Source organism: Carlito syrichta, unplaced genomic scaffold (assembly GCF_000164805.1).
Source record: "Carlito syrichta isolate Samal-C Ts95f unplaced genomic scaffold, Tarsius_syrichta-2.0.1 Scaffold297479, whole genome shotgun sequence".
NCBI lineage: Eukaryota > Metazoa > Chordata > Mammalia > Primates > Tarsiidae > Carlito > Carlito syrichta.
The window spans coordinates 1,354-19,540 of record NW_007241575.1 but is presented as its reverse complement, the minus strand read 5'-3'; the positions used below and the strand labels follow the sequence as shown (position 1 = coordinate 19,540).

The 18,187-nt window shown below is 51.8% G+C and overlaps 1 protein-coding gene across 1 annotated transcript in view; it reads right to left on the bottom strand.

Annotated features, from left to right (window-relative positions):
- Positions 1-7,510: 7,510 nt before the first annotated feature.
- Positions 7,511-18,187, bottom strand: part of LOC103256891 (serine--tRNA ligase, cytoplasmic) — an 11,249-nt gene continuing 572 nt past the window's right edge. Inside the window, exons 2-9 of the mRNA XM_008054664.1 lie at positions 16,636-16,794; positions 15,537-15,680; positions 14,805-14,960; positions 10,161-10,382; positions 9,509-9,638; positions 9,064-9,221; positions 8,245-8,374; positions 7,511-7,904 (exon numbers count right to left, since the gene is read on the bottom strand). Of these exons, the coding sequence (XP_008052855.1) occupies positions 7,747-7,904; positions 8,245-8,374; positions 9,064-9,221; positions 9,509-9,638; positions 10,161-10,382; positions 14,805-14,960; positions 15,537-15,680; positions 16,636-16,794 (1,257 nt within the window). The 3' untranslated portion in view covers positions 7,511-7,746. The remainder of the gene's footprint in view (positions 7,905-8,244; positions 8,375-9,063; positions 9,222-9,508; positions 9,639-10,160; positions 10,383-14,804; positions 14,961-15,536; positions 15,681-16,635; positions 16,795-18,187) is intronic.

Genomic DNA, 18,187 nt, shown 5'->3' with positions numbered 1-18,187 from the left:
TTTTTTTTGGGTTGGAGTTTCACTCCGTCGCCCAGACTGGAGTGCAGTGGCCGCTCCCGGCCACCGCAGCCTCGACCCGCTGGGCTCTGGCGATCCTTCCACCTCAGCCTTCCGAGTAGCTGGAATTACAGATGCGCGCTACCACGCCAGGCTGATTTTTTTTTTTTTTTTTTTTAATTATAGAGATGAGGTCTCGCTGCCCAGGCGGGTCTCGAACCCGCGGGCTCAGGCAATCCACTCACCTCAGTCTCCCAAAGGCACGGGATTACAGGCAGAGCCACCAAGCCCGGCTGAGTTTTTTTATTTGTTTTGTTTGTTGGTAGAGACAAGCTCTCACTATGTTGCTCAGGCTGGTCTCGAACTCCTGGATTTAAGCAACCCTCCCATCTCAGCCTCCCAAGATGTTGGGATTATAGGCGTCAGCTGCTATGCCCGGCCTCCATGCTACTTTATACAGGGCACAGAAATGGGAAGGCGAGAACGTGGCGATGTGGGGTCCCTGGCCTGTGAGGGGTGGGGTGAAGGGACCAGGAGCCAGGAGATGGGGGTGAGCCAGAAACCTGATCATTTTTCTGTCCACACTGGTCTCACTGCTCCCCACTTTCTTCAAGGCTAGAGCGTGTGCTCCTTGGGTACTTGGGGGAGACACGCTTGTTTCTCCATCCCCTGCTCCAGACTGCCATGGGGGAGGTTACTCAGTCAGGGTTTTATGGATTCTTCATGGGGTCATTTCCCCTCCAAACCAGTATCCACCCAGCAGCCAAAGTAATATACATGTGTTTAAACTAATAAACTCTTTTAGGTTTAAAAAAAAATCTTAGCTGGGCGTGGTGGCTCACACGTGTCACCCCAGCACTTTGGGAGGTTGAGGCGAGAGGATTGCCAGAGTCCAGGGGTTTGAGACCAGCCTGGGCAAGTTGGCGAGACCTTGTCATCTACAACAACAACAACAACAACAAAAAAGTTAGCCGGGCATGCCTATAGTTCCAGCTACTTGGAAGGCTAAGGCAGAAGGATCATATGAGTCCAGCAGGTTGAGACTGCAGTGGCCGTGAGTATGCCACTGCACTCCAGTCTGGGCAACAGAGTGAAACTCCAACTCAAAAAATAATAATAAATAAATAAATAAAAATTTTAAAGCTCCCTCAATTTTTTATTTTGGAAAATTTCAACCATTCAGAAACATTGAAAAATGGTATAATGAATACCCAGACACCCTCCTGCTAGAGTCAATAATTGGGTGGTTTGTTTTGTTTTGTTTTGTTTGTCGGGGACTTACCCTATGTCCCAGACTGGAGTACGGTAATGCAACCATAGCTCACTGCAGCCTCAAATTCCTGAGCTCAAGCAATCCTCCTGTGTCTTCAGCCTCCTAAGCAGCTGGGACTACAAATGCACACCCTAGCTAATTTTTAAATCTTTTGTAGAGATGGGTCTTGCTGTGTCTTCCAGACCAGCTGGCCTTGAACTCATGGCCTAAAGCGATTCTCCTGCCTCAGCCCTCCAAAGTGCTTGGATTTCAGACGTGAGCCACTGTGCTCAGTCCCTGGATTCATTCATATTCAATCATTGTTGACACTGCTTTCTCTCTCAGTTTTTTGGTTTTTGTTTTTTGTTTTTGAGTTGGAGTCTCACTCTGTCGCCCAGGCTGGAGTGTAGTGGCACACTCACAGCCACCACAGCCTTGACCTGCTGGACTCAGGTGATCCCTCTGCCTCAGCCATCCAAGTAGCTGGAAGGACAGGCACCCGCCACCATGCCCCACTAATTTTTTTTATTTATTGTAGAGATGAGGTCTCGCCAAGTTGCCCAGGCTGGTCTCAAACCTGTGAGCTCAGGCAATCCTCTCGCCTCTGCCTCTCAAAGTGTTGGGATTACAGGCGTGAGCCACTGCACCCAGCAGCTGCTGTTTTCAATTCAGAAGTTCGTGGATTACATTTGGTCACAATCGCTTCATTTTCTTTCCTTTTTTTCTCCTCTTTTTCCTTTCTTTTTCAGTAATACTGACTGGAGTGTCTAGGGTAGCTTTCTTGTTGAGTTGCCACATTCTGGGTTTATCTGATTCCAGGACCCCTATGGTGTCCTTCAAAGTAACATGGCAAAGCCTTGATCTGAGTGCGTCACTCTTTCTGTGAGTCCTGCACTGGGCTTCTGTTGCACCTTGAATAAAATGCAGCTTCCTTATGTTGATCCACAAAGCCTGTTGTGGATCGGCCCAGCCTCCTCTTCCTCCTCCCCCTCACTCTGTCCTGGACCGCTAGCTTCCTTCCAGGTGGTGAACATGGCAGTCTCAAATGCCCCCACCTTCCTGGCACATAAGACAATTTGTAGTTACATGCAGTATTTACGTGTTCATGTATTTAGTTAATATCTGTCTTATCTACTAGCAGTAAGCTCTGGGCCCAGAGTGGACACAAGTGTCTTGAATACCTAGCCCCTTGCACGGGGCCTCGGTAAATATGGGTCAAATGAAAATATACATGAATGGAGAACAGGTGGATGGATGGATGGCAGAGAGGGGTGACCAGATGTCACTTCATGCCTGGAGCCACCATTGGGCAGGCCAGCTGGGTCTTCAGGCTGCTCTGAGGGCATCTCTGAACTCATTTACTTTCACCACAAAACTGTATTCCTGATGCCAGCTGCAGCCAGGTTAGTAGGCTTGATGTTGATGTCTCATGCCTGTTAGAGAGACTTTCTTTGGGACTAGTTAAAATATGGCAGTGGATGCCTTATCCTAGCACTCGGTTCCAGCTGCAGTGCCAACACTGTGTGTCCAGTGTGGCTAACAGGCGCAGCATTCCACGATGAGGCTGACTTGATCTAAGATCCAACTGGGATCATTTTCAGCCCCTGAGCATACTGTGGGGAGTGGGTAGAACCTGGGGCTGAGCTTCGAGCAGCAAATCTCAAGGCAACATCTGCAAAAGCTTGGTGATTAAGGCTGTCAGAGCAGGCTGAGGAGGAAGCCCCTGTCCAGCCCTTCCATGCTCCAGCCACGGGGCTCAGTGGCCAGGGACCAGGTGTCAGGGCGTGAGAGGTATATGGGTAAGCCACGGCCTCAAGGGACAGCCAGTCTCACACAGAGACCAAGACTGTTGCAGAGCTATATTCACTAATATTCTTGTGTGGGGGTGGAGGAGTCAGGGAAGGCTTTTTAAAGAAGGTGGCATTTAAGCCATCTTGAAGAGGAAGGAAGAATTCTGTAAACAGGCAGAAGGAAAAGACATCTGGGCAGAGGGGCCAGCAAGAGCAAATGCGGAGAGGGGCGTGACGCATGGTCAGTGCTGGAGGCCGGGGCGTTGAGGGGGCTGATGGGGTTGGGGAGAGCAGAGAGCCCGTCACTCTGCACTGGGGCCACTCAGTAATGAGCCTGGACCCCGGCTGAGAAGTCTGGATTGTGTGAGTTGAGAGGAGCCATCTGAAGTGCTTTGGCAGGGAAGGGACGGTCACGGCTGTGCCATCTGGCGGACTCCTCTGGTGCAGTGAGGAGGCTGCACTGAGGGAGGAACCCGGTCCGGGAGATCAGTGTGGAGGCGGCCGTAAGGGCCCAGGAGGAGAGACGAGCCTGCTTTGGGGCTGAGACACGGGCGTCAGGGGGGCAACCTGGGTGATGGCGACAGACTGGCTGCTGGGGATGAAGAGGAGAGAGGTGCCCGGGGTGACTCCCAGCTGGCTGCTTGCCATGCCTGAGTTTTGGGGTAGGGGTGGGGGTGCAGGGTCAGAACCGGATTTAGACTCTGAGCTTCTGGGTTTGAGACGCCGGTGGCGCTCAGGGTGTGTGTTGGAGTGATCAAAAGTGCCCAAGTGAGGTGACTTGAGAGGCCCACATGTGGAGGTCGGAGCACACAGAAAAAGGGCACGGCCAGGCCGGAACCCCCAAGAACGAGCATTTGGGGGTGCCAACTCCTCGCCCTTCCTTCTCCTCCAGCCTCAACTCACCGTGGCCCTGGTCCTCCAGCCACTCAGGCCTTCTCCCATGCCCTTGTGCAGGTCCCTGGAACATTCCGCCTTCTCTCTGGGGGCGTGGGGAGTCGGGGGGGGGCAGGAATGCTAGTGAGGGGACAGCCTGGGGGTGTCCGCTGTTCATTTGTCTTCGAGGGAAGGGCGCCAGACGGATTGCAATTTGACTGGAGAGGCAGGAGATGGGGACCCTGGGAGCAGGCCCTACAGAGTGGGGGCGATTCAGGAGAGCTCCCTCGGGGACAAGGACTCGGGGACACGGGCGTCCAGGGCACATGCAGACAAGAGCTGGTTGTGGAGAAAGTTAAAAAAAAAATTTTTTTTTCTCTCTGAGCCAAGATGGAAGGAGGGAAGGACAAGGCTATTCTAAACGGGAGCGTAATGCTTCAGTTTCTTCAGCGTTTAAAAAACACATCTCCCAGGAGGGCCATACTGTCTCATCAGCAATTTACACCTCCAGAAAATAAACCATCGGACAGTAGGTTTGTGGAGGGGGTGAGAAGCTCGGTCTTACAGAGGGACAGGGGACGGGGACAGGGATGCTCTCCAAAATGCAGGGCTCGTGAACCAGCCAGTTGGAGAGGACCTTCCCCTGCGGAACAAGGGGCTCTCTCAGAGTCCGCTGGGACCCCTCTCCTCTGTCCTGAAGGTCCCAGACGCACAGGTGGGGAACCAGAGTCAGGGTTCCCTTTGCGGCGGGTCCATGGGGACCGCACATTGCGGGCTGGCAAAGGCACCAGCCTGCAGCACCCCCACGCGCCCCCGCCGGGAGGGTTCTTAAAAGGGCGATGTCAGAGGCGGGGAGGGGGGCGGCACCCACAAGGGCCCGGCCCAGCAGGCTGCACCCCGCTTTTGCGTGTCTGGAAGGAGCTGTTGGGGAGCCCCAGGCTGGGAGGTAAGTGGGGGAGCAGGCAGGCCCCTCACCCTGGCACAGGCTCTGACATGCAGCGCATTGCTCTGGGGCACATCCCAGCTCTGCCCGGCAGAGTCAGACTCATCCGGGAGCTCAGCCAGGGCGCCCCAGGTCCCCGTGGGAGGTGTGTGGGCTGGGGGAGAGGGCACATTCTGGACCAGGTAAACCAGGAGAGCTTCTGGGAAGGGAAGCGGGTCGCAGGGAGAGTGTCAGGGCCCCAGATGAGGCTTCAGTGCTTGGGGGATGCACTGCCCCACCCGGCTGAGCTCAGTCAGACCCCTGAGCCTCATACTGGCTCCCGCAGTTACCAGCCTCTTTAGAATCTCTCTAGAAGCCTGGCTTCCAGTTGTCTCTTGGTGGAGGCAGACACCTGGTCCCAGCACCTCCTCACGCTCTTGCTTAAAGCACCCAGACCTGCACCTTGCGCCTGAATTTCTGGGTGTGGGAACTGAGGGCCTGTGAGGGACCCAGGGCTCTGACTCATCCCCCCAGGCCTCTGGAGGTTGTTTGCTAACTGAGGTAACCTGGGTGGCTGAGATTGGAGATGGGGCAGGCCAAGGCGCCTGGGATGAGGGCATCCGCTGTGGGCTGCGGAGGCAACTGGCAGGGTGGAGTCAAGGCTACCTGGGCCTGTTCCCAACTGCTCAGCTTCCAGGTGGGTCAGCCCTTCCTAAGCAAGGCTTGCGTCAGCCCCATCCCGCCACTGCAGGCAGGGAAGGAGTCTTGTTTTCGGCTCCCTCTGGAGGAAGGTGGGCCACACCTTTCCTGAGACTGAGTCCTTTGAAAGCTAGCCCTGTGTCCTATTCTTTCTGTAGCCCCTGCTCCTACTGCTGCATGGCCCAGGGCAGGCCCTCTGTAAACGTGTCCCCCTGCCCATGTCCTCCTGACCTGGGGGAGGGACCCTGCCACACACGCCTCTGCCTTCACTGCCGCTGGCTGTTTTCTCGCTTCTGGTTTCAGGAAGCAGGGGGTGTACGTTCTGTTCACAGATCCATCTGTCCACACAGAAGTCGTCCCAGCCAGGCTCTCAGGCCAGTTCCCACCCAGGCAGAGGAAGGCCGGCACAAGGAGCAGGAGGGTCTCTGCACGAGGCAGAGGAGAGCCCAGGCTCCAGAACACTCCAGAACACTTGCCGGGTGAGGAGAAAGCAAGTCAGCTAGTGCAGGGATGCCGAGAGCCACAAGCAGGCTGGGGTCTCCAGGGCTCAGAGCCCCAGCTTTCAAGGCCCTGGTGAGAAGCAGAGCCCACGGGTCCCAGCAGCCAAGGAGTGCAGGAGCACGGAGCAGAGGGGGCGCTGTGGAGCTAAGGCTACAGCAGAGTGGGAGATGGCGGAGGTCAGGGCCATCTCAACACCTCCAACGGGCTTCTGGAATGAGGGCAGGGGATGGGGTAAAAACAGCCTCCTACGTGCAGCGTGAGCTGCCTTTCTTCAAACGAATAGTTGAGACCACAGGAAAGTGAGTTTCTGGTGCTTCGGAATGACAAACAGGACGGCCCCACCCCCGCACTTTGTTACCCCAGAGCTGAGGACAGTGGGCTGGGCCAGGTGGGCTGCTTAAGCCTCCCCTGGGGCCCCAGATGTCAAGTCAGGCAAGGCAAGAGAGCCACTATGGTCACTCTTTCAGGCAGCCCCGTTTCGAGGGTTTCCAGCAGCAAGACAAACAGGACTGGTCCAAAGGCCCAGTGGAACACCAAGCCTGTGACCCCTTTCCTTGGCAGCGAGCTCCAGCAGGCCCCAGGAAGTCGCTGCTTGGACTAAGGAAGCTGAGGTGAGGTCCGATTCCCCCTCTCGACCTCCCAGGCAGCAACCTTCGGCGGGCACCGTGGAGGAGTCAGGCCTCCGGACTCCCGCCTGGCCAGGTTGCCTGTCTCCCTCCCCACCTCGTCTTCTTGTGTTCCGTGGGAGGCACAGGTATAATCATGTCCCCACCCTACCTCCTGGGACTGCCACTAAGATAAAAGAGACCATCGACAGGGGGTATTTCAGCCTGCAAGGAGAGAAGCCCCAAACTGACATAAGGTGTTATTAAAATAAGGGCTTGTCGATTGCAGATGAAAGGCAGCAAGTAAATAAGGAGCCTAAACATCACTCTCCGGGAGAAAGGGAGACCTGGCTATTAGGGCCACAGGGAGGGCTCCACAGGATCAGACACTTTCTCTGCCCCGCCCTGCCCTGCCGGCCATCTTGGTCCCCTGGAGTTGCAGCAACAAGCTGCTGTGCGGTCGGTCTCCCCATCTGAGATGCCAGACAGAGGAGCCACTGTGAATAAGCCCTCGACCCGCGCTCTTAAGCGAAGCCTCTTCTGGATTAGACACAACCTCCCCTTTTCAAAGAGCCCTTCCCAGAGAACGGAAGCACGAAGAGCCTTTTCCGTCAGTCCCGGTTTCTAAGTCAGCCCTACCTCTGTGCTTACGGGAACGGATAACAGAGAAGGGTCCTGGGCCCTACCCTGAAGCCTATGTGCCTGAGACTCCCGGCTGAGCCTGTGCCAAGTGCTCCCCTGCCCTCACCACCAGCTCAAAGGCTCTCTGACTTGCTAAACGCAGGGGGCAGCCTTAACTGGAAGGAAAAGCAGAAGGATCAAGGGGAACTGTCAGTGGCAACAGGCTCAAGCCCCAGGAAGAAGACTGAGGAAGCGTCGCAAGCCCTCCCGAGACGCTTTATTACAGGGTTGCATCAGTCATCACGGTCAGCTCCTGTGCCCATGCGAGGAGATGGGGACATCTGTGTCTATGTGGCAGACTGTTCCCTTTCGGCTGTGCAGTCAGAGGGGGGCAGGAAGACGAGTGGGTGCTGGGCTCCCCTGCTTGGGGCAGGCCCCGCGACCCTGGTGGCCAGACACGAGAGCCTGGCCAGCGGGGCAGGATGCTCAGGCATCGGCGACCTCCATGTTCTGCAGCCGGTTTTCCAGGGTGACTTCTCTCGCGGCTGCTTTCTTTTTGCCGCCCTCGTGTTGCTTCTTCTGCTTCTTCGACGGCTCCTGGTCGATGGGCGCAGGCTTCACAAAGGGGATCAGTTCTTGGAGTCCTGGGGGGAAAACCCACAAATGACTGACTGTTTCTCAGAGCGTCAAAGCCCGAGGACCTCTGGGGAGAACCCAATAGGACAATGGGCCCTTTGAGCCGAGGGTCCCTTGATAGGCACTGGTTTTGTCTATTCATTTCTTCCCTAGCCTGAACTTTGTAGCATTTACATGCCATACCTGCACTGGCTACTCTCTCGACCGGGGCCCCTGCACTGCCCGCAATAGAGGGCACAGAGTTCCAGGGACTGTGGCAGCACAAGACTTGGTACCTCCCGCAGGGCCTGCTATTCAGAAGAGAGTGAAGACAGAAAAGCGAGGAGAGGAGCCACGCTGGGGGCGTACCTGGCGGCATGAACTCCTTCAATTTCTCAGGCACGATAACGCCCTTCTCCGTCTGGTAGTTCTCCAGGATGGCGCAGATGGTGCGCGTGGTGGCACACATGGTGGCATTGAGCATGTGGACAAACTCCACCTGGGAGAGAGGTTCCCAGAGGGAAGGTGAGGCTCCGCTCTCGGCTGGTGCCACCAATGACCAGGAACTGGCCCTCGACCACAGGCCCCCAGTGACCACTACCCAAATCTCAGTGGTGAGTTCCACCCACGAGCGCCTTTTTCCTGAACTTGAATTGCTTGGTATTTTCTGCCTGTCAGATAACTCCAGAAAGACTCCTCATGTCTCCGTGAGTGTCAAGTGGTGAGTTCTAGTATTTGGAGGAGTTAGGCCCTTGGAGGGAAGGGAAATACGACTGCTGTAGCCTCTCCTGTCACCCTGTCAAGCCTGACTTGCAAGAGGGCCTGGCAATCAGGTTTGAAGAGATAAGCTTACAACCCAGACCTTCTTGGGTGAGAAGAAGGAAGACATAGCCTTCAACTTGTTCTGTGTAGATAAATGGAGATTATTCTTTCTCTGGAGTTAAGAGAAACAAAGCCAAAAAGAGAAAAGCTAGAATTACCTTATAGAACAGAGCTAGTCAGGTTTCTAGCTAAAAGGACTCAGTCCTCACTGGGAAGAAGTCGTCTTCAGACGCCTTTTTTGGTCTAGACTGAGAAGCCCTGATTTTCCCCTGATGCTGGGAGCTCGTGTACCCCAAGGGCCGAGAAGCCAAGTGGATGTACTGTGCACCGAAGGCCCCACTCCCCACCTCCCTGGGGGCCATCTACCTTGTCCATCATCTTCTTGGTCTGCCCATATCGGATTCGGAGCCGGCGAGCCTGATAATCCGTGCAATTAGAACATGAGACCAACTCACGGAAGGCTCCCGAGCCCGGAAACCAGGCCTCCAGGTCAAGCTTCTTGCTGGCAGCGTGATTCAAAGAACCTGAAAGGAAAAACCCCTAGAATTCGTGAAGGATGGATGGGATTTCAGAGGGCTGACCTTTAGCGAGCCTGGAGAATTCTTTAATTCACGTCCTGTCCCCAGAAGTGAAATCACACCCAGATATTCTTATCACCAAATATTCCCAAGTGGGAAGAGTGTGATATTTTAATTAATGTGGGCAATGAGTTGCATCAGGAGCTCTTTCTTGGTGTGGCAGCTCGGCTGGTGAGGATGGGGTCCGTGGGAGGCGGGGGAGGGAGGCTGAGGCGAGGCCTCAGGTCCCATACCTGAGACGATGTTCACGATGTGGTAAGGAATGCCCAGAGACTGGTAGAACTCCTCTGCGGTGGTAATCATCTCTTCAAACATCTCCCAGGACTTGTTGTCGTGGGGGGATGCATACACGAACTGTTCAATCTGCAGAAAGGGACCAAGGTGACAATGGGATGGGGTGGATGAGGGACTGATGGGGGAGACACCCTTGCAACGGAGAACTGCTCACAGGCACAGCTGGGCCCCAGCAACAGGGTCTGGCTCTCAGTGAATTAGTGCAAGAACACTGACATGAAGAGCCCAGAGACGTGCCAGCCACTGTTCTGAATGCTGTGCATCCTGACTAGGGTAACCCTCACAGCAGGCCTGCTGGGCAGGCACGATTATTATTCTCTTCCTCATGCGGAGGCAGAGACTGAACACAGAGAAGTTATGCAACTTGTCCAGTGCTACCCAGCTGGAAAGCAGTGGATCAGTGGCCCGGTTCCAGAGTCTGGACTCCAGGCCACTCCACCGTGTACTTCCCAGGCTCTCCCCCAGAAACGCTGATGTGGCAACGGGAGGAAGCCAGAGCCAGGGTGGGCCTGAGTGACACATGTCCCGCCTCTCCTCACACCACTCTGCATAGACAGAAGGCGCCTCTCCTCACCCTGACCGTCCACTCACCTTCTCAAACTGATGGACTCGAAAGATGCCACGCGTGTCGCGGCCATGGGAGCCCACCTCCTGCCGGAAGCAGGTGGACAGGCCGGCGTACTTGATGGGCAGGTCCTCCGGCCGGAGCCACTCGTCCCGGTGCAGGGCAGCGATGGGCTGCTCTGAGGTGGCTATCAGGTACTTCTCGTCAAAGGAGTTGTCGTCGGACTTTTCGCTGCCTTTGCCGATCACCTGTGGAAGGAGGGACCCACACTGGTTAACGGTGAGGAGGGGACCTCGGCTAGAACAAGAAACCACAAGGAAAATGAGTGGTGGGACAGGAAGAGTTTTATTTGCTGCCTGGGAGTGGGGAAGGAATGCTAAAAACACAGGAAAGAAAATGGGTTGTCCAAAATAGGGTCCCTAGGCTGGGTGTGGTGACTCATGCCTGCAATCCCAGCACACTGGGAGGCCAAGGAGGGAGGACTGCTTGACCCCGAGAGTTCAGGACAAGCCTGGGCAGCACAATGAGACCTCATCTCTACAAAAAAAATTAGCTGGGCATGGTGTTGCATGCCTGTAGTCCCAAATACTCAGGAGGCTGAGGCAGAAGGATCATCTGAGCTCAGGAGGTTGAGGTTGTCATGAGCCATAACTTTGCCACTGCACTCCAGCCTGGGCAACAGCATTAGACTGGACTTAAAAAAAAAAACAACAAAAAAAACCCCCAACAAAAAGGCAGGTGGGGGAGGGGGGAATGCCTGATAGAAATCAAAGAAATGTAAATTAAGAGGAAAAAATAGTTTTCACTTAACACATTCACGACTGGCAAATTTTTCACTTTCCTACTACCAAGAGCAAGTAAAAATAAAATCTGAAGCCAGTTGCCACAAACTTCTGTCATTAAGCACAAGTGAAATGGTCTTTTCTAAACTGTCACCTTTTTCACAATACAGCTGAAGGTTGCAGACATATCCAGTATTTGCCTCAGATACCACTCCAACTAGCATTCCGGACTTTGTATTTTTATTCGGATTATAAACCCAAAAAGACAGTCTTCCACGATGAGGTAAATTCATGTCAGCAGCAACCAAGAACAGACTTTGGAATGGCGTAAATCCATGTCAGCGGTTATGAATGAGTTAATCAAGAAAACCTTGATGACCTTTATGAATGATATATAGTGGGGCTGGGTGCAGTGGTTCATGCCTATAACGCCGGCACTTTGGGAGGCTGAGGCAGAAGGATAGCTTGAGCCCAGGAATTTGAGACCAGCCTAAGCAATATAGTGAGACCTCATCTCTACAAAAAATTTAAAAACTAGCTGGGCATGTTGTTGTGTGCCTATAGTCCCAGCTACCCAGAAGGCTGAGGCAGAAGGACTGCATAAGCCCAGGAGGTTGAAGCTGCAGTGAGTCATAATGGTGCCACTGCACTCCAGCCTGGGCGACAGAGTGAGACCTTGACTTAAAAAAAACAAAAAAAAACAAAAAACAGATGTATAATGGCCAATGCTGGCAGGTGTGCAGTAAGCCTGTGCTAGTAGCAATATAAAATAATCCATTTGACAAATGTTTGTGAGGCATTTACTAAATGCCAAGTCCTTTTTGCTAATGCAGGGCAAAATGAGACAGTCTCTGCTTTCTTGGTGCTTCTGGATTAGTTGAGTCGTTATAATCCTTAAACAATGTACACAACCATTAAAAATGATTATGGCTGGGCTCGGTGGCTCAGCCTGTAATCCCGCGCCTTTGGGAGGCTGAGGTGAGTGGATTGCCTGAGTCCGCGGGTTTGAGACCCGCTTGGGCAACTTGGCGAGCCCTCATCTCTACAATAAATAAAAAAATCAGCCGGGCGTGGTGGCGCGCGCCTGTAATTCCGGCTACTTGGAAGGCTGAGGCGGAAGGATTGCTGGAGCCCAGCAGGTCGAGGCTGTGGTGGCTGGGAGCGGCCACTACTGCCCTCCAGTCTGGGTGACAGAGTGAGACTCCAACTCAAAAAAAAGCTTATGAAGATCATGTAAGAATATAAAAGAAGGCTTTTGACATCATGCTAAGTAAAAAGGCAACATGCTGGGCACAATGGCTCATGCCTCTAATCCCAGCATTTTGGGAGGTGGAGGCGAAAGGACTGCCTGAGCTCAGGACTTCGAGACTAGACTGGGCAACTTGGCAAGACATCGTCTCTACAATAAATAGAAAAAGAAAAAAAAAGGAACTGGGTGTGATGGTGCACGCCTGTAGTTCCAGCTACCTGGAAGGCTGAGGTAGAAGGACTGCCTGAGCCCAGCAGGTCGAGGCTGTGGTGGCCATGAGCGTGTCACTGTACTCCAGCCTGGGTGAAAGAGTGAGACTACAACTCAAAAGAAAAAAAAAAAAAAGGCAACCTGTGTATATTCTGGTACGTATATGAAAATAGGTATGAAAAAGATCCCAAAAAGAATATTTTTAAACAACAATTATTCTATGAAGGCAATGATAATTTCCCCTGCCATTTCTAAATTTTCTGTGATGTTGCATTACATTAATAATTTTTAAAAACCAGGCATGGTGGCTCACACCTGTAATCCCAGCACTTTAGGAGGCCAAGGCAGGAGAATCACCTGAGACCAGAAGCTCAAGAGATCAGCCTAGGCAACATAGTGGAACCCTGTCTCTGTGTATACACACAACACACACACACACATACAAACTGGTTGGGCTTGTTGATATATGCCTGTAGTCCTAGCAGTTCAGGAGTCTGAGGAAGGAGGATCCCTTGAGCCCAGGAGTTCAAGGCGGCAGTAAGCTAGGATCACACCACCACATTCCAGCCTGGGTGACAGAGTGACACCCTGTCTCAAAAAAATAAAGAAATAAAGAAAAAAAGGTAGGGGAGAAAACTTCTTCTGAGCCAGTGTTTGGAGATGAGAAAATGACCTTGCTACCTGACAGCAGGAATTTGCATGATACCGCAAAGCCCGAGGGCTGAAAGTCCATGGAATAGCCACTAGTCACAGACAACTATTAAAATTAAATTAAAATTTAGTTCCTTGGTTGCACTAGCCACATTTTGAGTGCTCAGGCCACAAGTGGCTGGCGTTACCATGCTGGCTCGTGCAGGTTGAGAACATTTCCAAAACTGCAGAAAGTTCTACCGGGCAGTGCTACATTCATTCATATAGAGAATGACTACAGCGAGGTTTCTATCAAAACTTGTGATTTTCCAGCCTGTGAATCCAAGAAGCATCTGGAGATGGCAGGTGCAGGACACAAAGGGAACAGCAGCTACCTGTTATTTCTTGTAATATTTCACAAAGTTTCTCCGTAGTGTTACCTGCAATGGGTATTTCTAAACTTCCATTAGTGTTAGGGGTTGAAAGTAGAAAACAAGAGAAAAGGTGAAACAGGTTTTAGCTGAGACATGATTCCTCTCCTCATTAAAAGAAAGAAAGGAAGAAGTGGAAGGGGCTGAGATCACACCAACACTCACGGTTTGGAGAGAGCATTTCATTTCCCAGGACACCCTGAATGAGAACGAAACTTTGACCTTACCAATAGGACCCATGGAAAGACGGTTCTAATGAATAAACTGATCTCCCTACATAAGATTAATCAGACGGCCCAAGTACAGTGGTTTAACTCTTTCTCCATGTGGGTCAGGGGAAGAAATAAGCCAACTAGCAGAAGGCCCCCACTTTCAACACAAGAGTCTAGAAGGACAGGGAGAAGTCACTGCCACGTGGATAGCTGTCAGCAGAGATGCTTGGGAAATCCAGAGTGCTGGACACGGACTAGGTGCCACCATCAGTGTCAAAGCCAGTGGTTCAGCATTCTGAACCTTGACTTGAGTTCTCTGGCTCTCCCTGATATGGTCCATGGTTGAGAAGGAGCCACAGACTGGAAGTCACAAGTATGTCCTATACTGTGGAAGCTTCTGGTCTGGAGTCAGGAGTAGGAGGACATGGAAGCGGGTGAGAGGCCCGTGCCGCTACTATAATTTCTTTTTGTTCAAGTACCCAATACACGGGCTTCTTCTCCAAGCTCCTGGTGTTAAGGTGTGCTCAATTTAGAGATATAATACACTGAATCCCAAACCACTACTAGTTAAAAAGAAATAGATATATAATGCAGATTTACCCTGGGAGAAAGAAGAGGCTCTGTATCTGCACTGTCCAATATGGCAGCCACTAGCCACAAGTGATTGCTTAAATAAAAATTAATTTAAAAGTTTGCTTCCTCAGTTGCATGGAACCACATTTTAAGGTTAAGAGTTACAGATGTGGAATATTTCCATAATCACAGGAAGTCTTACCAGACAGTGCTGCACTGTGTCACTCAAGTTAAGCTTCACAACTTTTTTTTTTTGAGTTGGAATCTCACTCTGTTGCCCAGACTGAATAGTGGCATGCTTCCGACCACCACAGCCTCAACCTGCTGGGCTCCGGCGATCCTTCCGCCTCAGCCTTCCAAGTAGCCGGTACTACAGGCATGTGCTACCACGCTTGGTTAATTTTTATTTATTTATTGTAAAGACAATGTCTCGCCAAGTTGCCCAGGTGGGTCTCGAACCCATGAGCTCAGGCAATTCATTTGCCTTGGCCTCCCAAAGTGCTGGGAGTACAGACTGAGCCACTGAGCCCGGCCAGCTACAGAACTTAAAAAGTCATTCTGACACCCGCTTGGAGCTACTCACCTTATAAAGCTCTTCATCAAACTGGCTGAGCTGTGCCACCTCCTGCATGACCTCCTTCCTCATGAAAAACGGGGTGTAAATGGGCATGTACCCCCGACTTCCCAAGGTGCGAAGGGCGTACTGAATAAGTGCCTGTTCCAGAAACACCAGGACCCCCTACAGAGCAGAGACAAAGAAATACCTCGCTGTGTGACTGGGTTCTCTCACCATCATGATCATATGCTGAAAGTGACACTCAGAGGCAACTGGAGCAAGAGAACAGGACAACCTAGGGGCACATGGGAGCCAACACAGATCACGGACTGCAACGACTGACTCAAGATTATTTCTCAACACCAAGCCCGGCATATCAGCCAGGCACACTGTTAGGAGAATTCTCTTTCCCCTTCTCAAAGCACTTGGACTACTCTACCATAGTGCTGATCACCGAGGGTTTTGATCCTTTGTTACTTGTCTGACTGTCAAATTATACTGATCTCCTTAAACGCACAGACTGTTCTGATTCAGTCAGCAAAATATATATTCATTATGGAGGACCACTTAGGGGCTTTTGTTCTATGGGAGCCTGTCTCTTGCTTCAGGGAGAGAGTTGCATATAATTGCCAATACATTTGCAAAAAGGCGGGTGTGGATGTGTGGGCCTCTTTAAGTAGGTTATATTTTTCTGCAAAAAAAAAAAAAAAAGGTTACGCCCTCTTGATAATCCTATCTCCACTGGTTCCCAAAGCTTACCTTCAGGAAGTACCCCCGACTCCCAGCCACCACGGCGCCCTTCTCTCCTTCAAAGCCATCTACCATCACCACCAGGTCCACGTGAGAGTACTTCTTCCTGACCGTACAATCACCCCAAATCCTCTCGACTTTGTTATCTGCATCCTAAGGGAACAAGGCCAGGAGAGAAAGATACACGATTTCTTAATTTCTACAACCTCCGTTTATCCAAACCACAGTTTAGGAACAACCTAGGTTTGTGAAGCCTTCGTTGAACTCAAACCTAGCTTGTGGCCATTGTGTACACTGAGAGAAGGGAATTTGCTACACAACAGACAAATAATACTTGTATACAAAGTCCAAGTAGCGACTCTAGTCATGCAACTGGGAATCTTGACTTTTCGAGAAATCTATAGTCTTCTCTCAGTTTTTTTACCCTTTTAAATGACTCCTGAAATCCTGTACAAGGACAACCCACCCCAGACAATCAGCATCGCCTGGGGTGCGGAGGAGAATGTAGATTTTTTTTTCCTAGGCTCTCATTGGTCCTGGGGGCACAGAGGGCGGACAGAGAGCTCTGACCTCGAGTCTACTATGGGTTTGTGCTTGCAGCCGCCTGCACACCCCAGCCTGCAGCGAGTTTAACGTTCACCAGGGAATGAATGAGAGAGGCACAGATGGGCCCTACCACGGCTGGGGTGTCAGGGAACAAAGGCCGGGCTCAGAGCAGCTTTGTGCAAGGGAAGCGCCCGCTCCGCAGGAAACTTTTATCATGCAGATTTCCCTTCAACCTGCAGCCTCCCAGCAGGGTGGAGGCGAGGGGGTTAGGTTGATTTAGCAGATCCCTCCCACAAGACTCCCCGCTACCACGGGCAACACGCAGCCGAGGACAGCAGCCCTATTTAGAAGAGATTTCTGTGCCAGGAGTCTCCTCCTACCTGCTGTCTCTGCCCCTTCCCAGTGAGGCAAGGATCTGACTCCTGCGAGTCTCCATGGTGGGCAGAGGGAATACACAAAGGGGCTGCTTCTGACACAGTGTCAGTGTTTCACGGCTCTCCTCCCGCCCTGCCCCCTCCGAGACAGCCTCGCAGGCAGCCTCCCCTGGCTGCCCACGGCCTACCTCATCGTTGCTGATGGGCACGGAGGGGTGCAGAAGGTTCCCGATCTCACGAAGGTTCTCAAATCGCTCTGCCTCCAACTTAATCCGCTCAGCATCACACTTCAGGATGGCTTCATCAATGTGGAGCCGGACTTTTTTGATCTGTGAGACTTTCAGGTTCTGTAGATGAACAGGCCGGGCCCATAGAGAGTCACAGACGGCGTAGGAGTAAGAATCTGTTGCTCTAACCCTGTTGTGCTCTAAGGGTAACCCTTGCAGCAGCATTTAAAAAACGGCAAATGGGCTGGGCGCGGTGACTCATGCCTGTGATTCCAGTACTTTGGGAGGTGGAGGCGAGAGGATTGCTTGAGTCCCGGGGTTCGAGACCAGCCTGGGAAACTGGAGACCTCATCTCTACAATAAATCAAAAAATTAGCTGGGTGTGGTGGTGCCCACCTATAGTTCCAGCTACTTGGAAGACTGAGGCAGAAGGATCACCTAAGCCCAGCAGGTCCAGGCTGCAGTGGCCTGGGGCATGCCACTTCACTCCAGCCTGGGCAACAGAGTGAGACTCTGACTAAAAAAAAAAACCCAAAATGCAAATGAAGACTTTCAAAGAACTGAGATTTATTTCACACAGGGATATAAACAGGCTTGCCCTACAAATCCATTGGCTTTAAAAAAGAAAATTTTTTTGTAGAAAGAGTCTCACTATGTTGCCCAAGCTGGTCTTGAACTCATGGTCTCAAGCAATCTTGCCTCAGCTTCCCAATGCCCAATGTGCTGGGATTACAGGCATGAGTCACTGTGCCCGGCCTAGCACAGAGATGAGTATATTCTGGCCACTCTTACTGTTACCATACATTTCAGGAGGTTTTTTGTTTTGTTTTTGAGTCGTGGTCTCACTATACTCCAGGCTGGAATGCAGTGGCACAATCAGGGTTCACTACAGCCCAGACCTCCTGGGCTCAGACCATACTTCCAACCTCAGCCTCCTGAGTAGCTGGGACTATAGGCACATGCTACCCCACCTGGCTAATCTTTAAATTTTTTGTAGAGATGAGGTCTCCCTATGTTGCGTACTCCGGTCTCAAACTCCCAGGCTCAAGCAGTTCTCCTGCCTCAGTCTCCCAAAATGCTGGGATTACAGAGGTGAGCCACCGATCCTGGCCAGCAGTTTTAATACCGACTTCTCTTAAAACTCTCAAGAGAAGTTCCCTTAATTTTACTTTCTGATTTTCTGGACCGAACCAACTTAGTACTCTATGATATACTGCATTTAACTATTCTCTAGGAAGATTACAGATTTATTAATAGTAGGAGACCTTGTCTAAGTTTTTTGAATTCCTTATTGCAGACACCTTTTGCATAACACAAAGATTACCTTGGGCACCTTACATTTAAGTCTGTGATAGTCTCACAACATTCTGCTCCTTTCAGTTTGATTTCCTTGCAGGGAACCCTTAGCGGGCAGGGCTAAGGCAAGAATAGGTCCCCATCTGAGTCCCTCAAGCATAGCAACTTTGCTTTTTTTTTTTTTTGAGTTGAAGTCTCACTCTGTCGCCCAGACTGG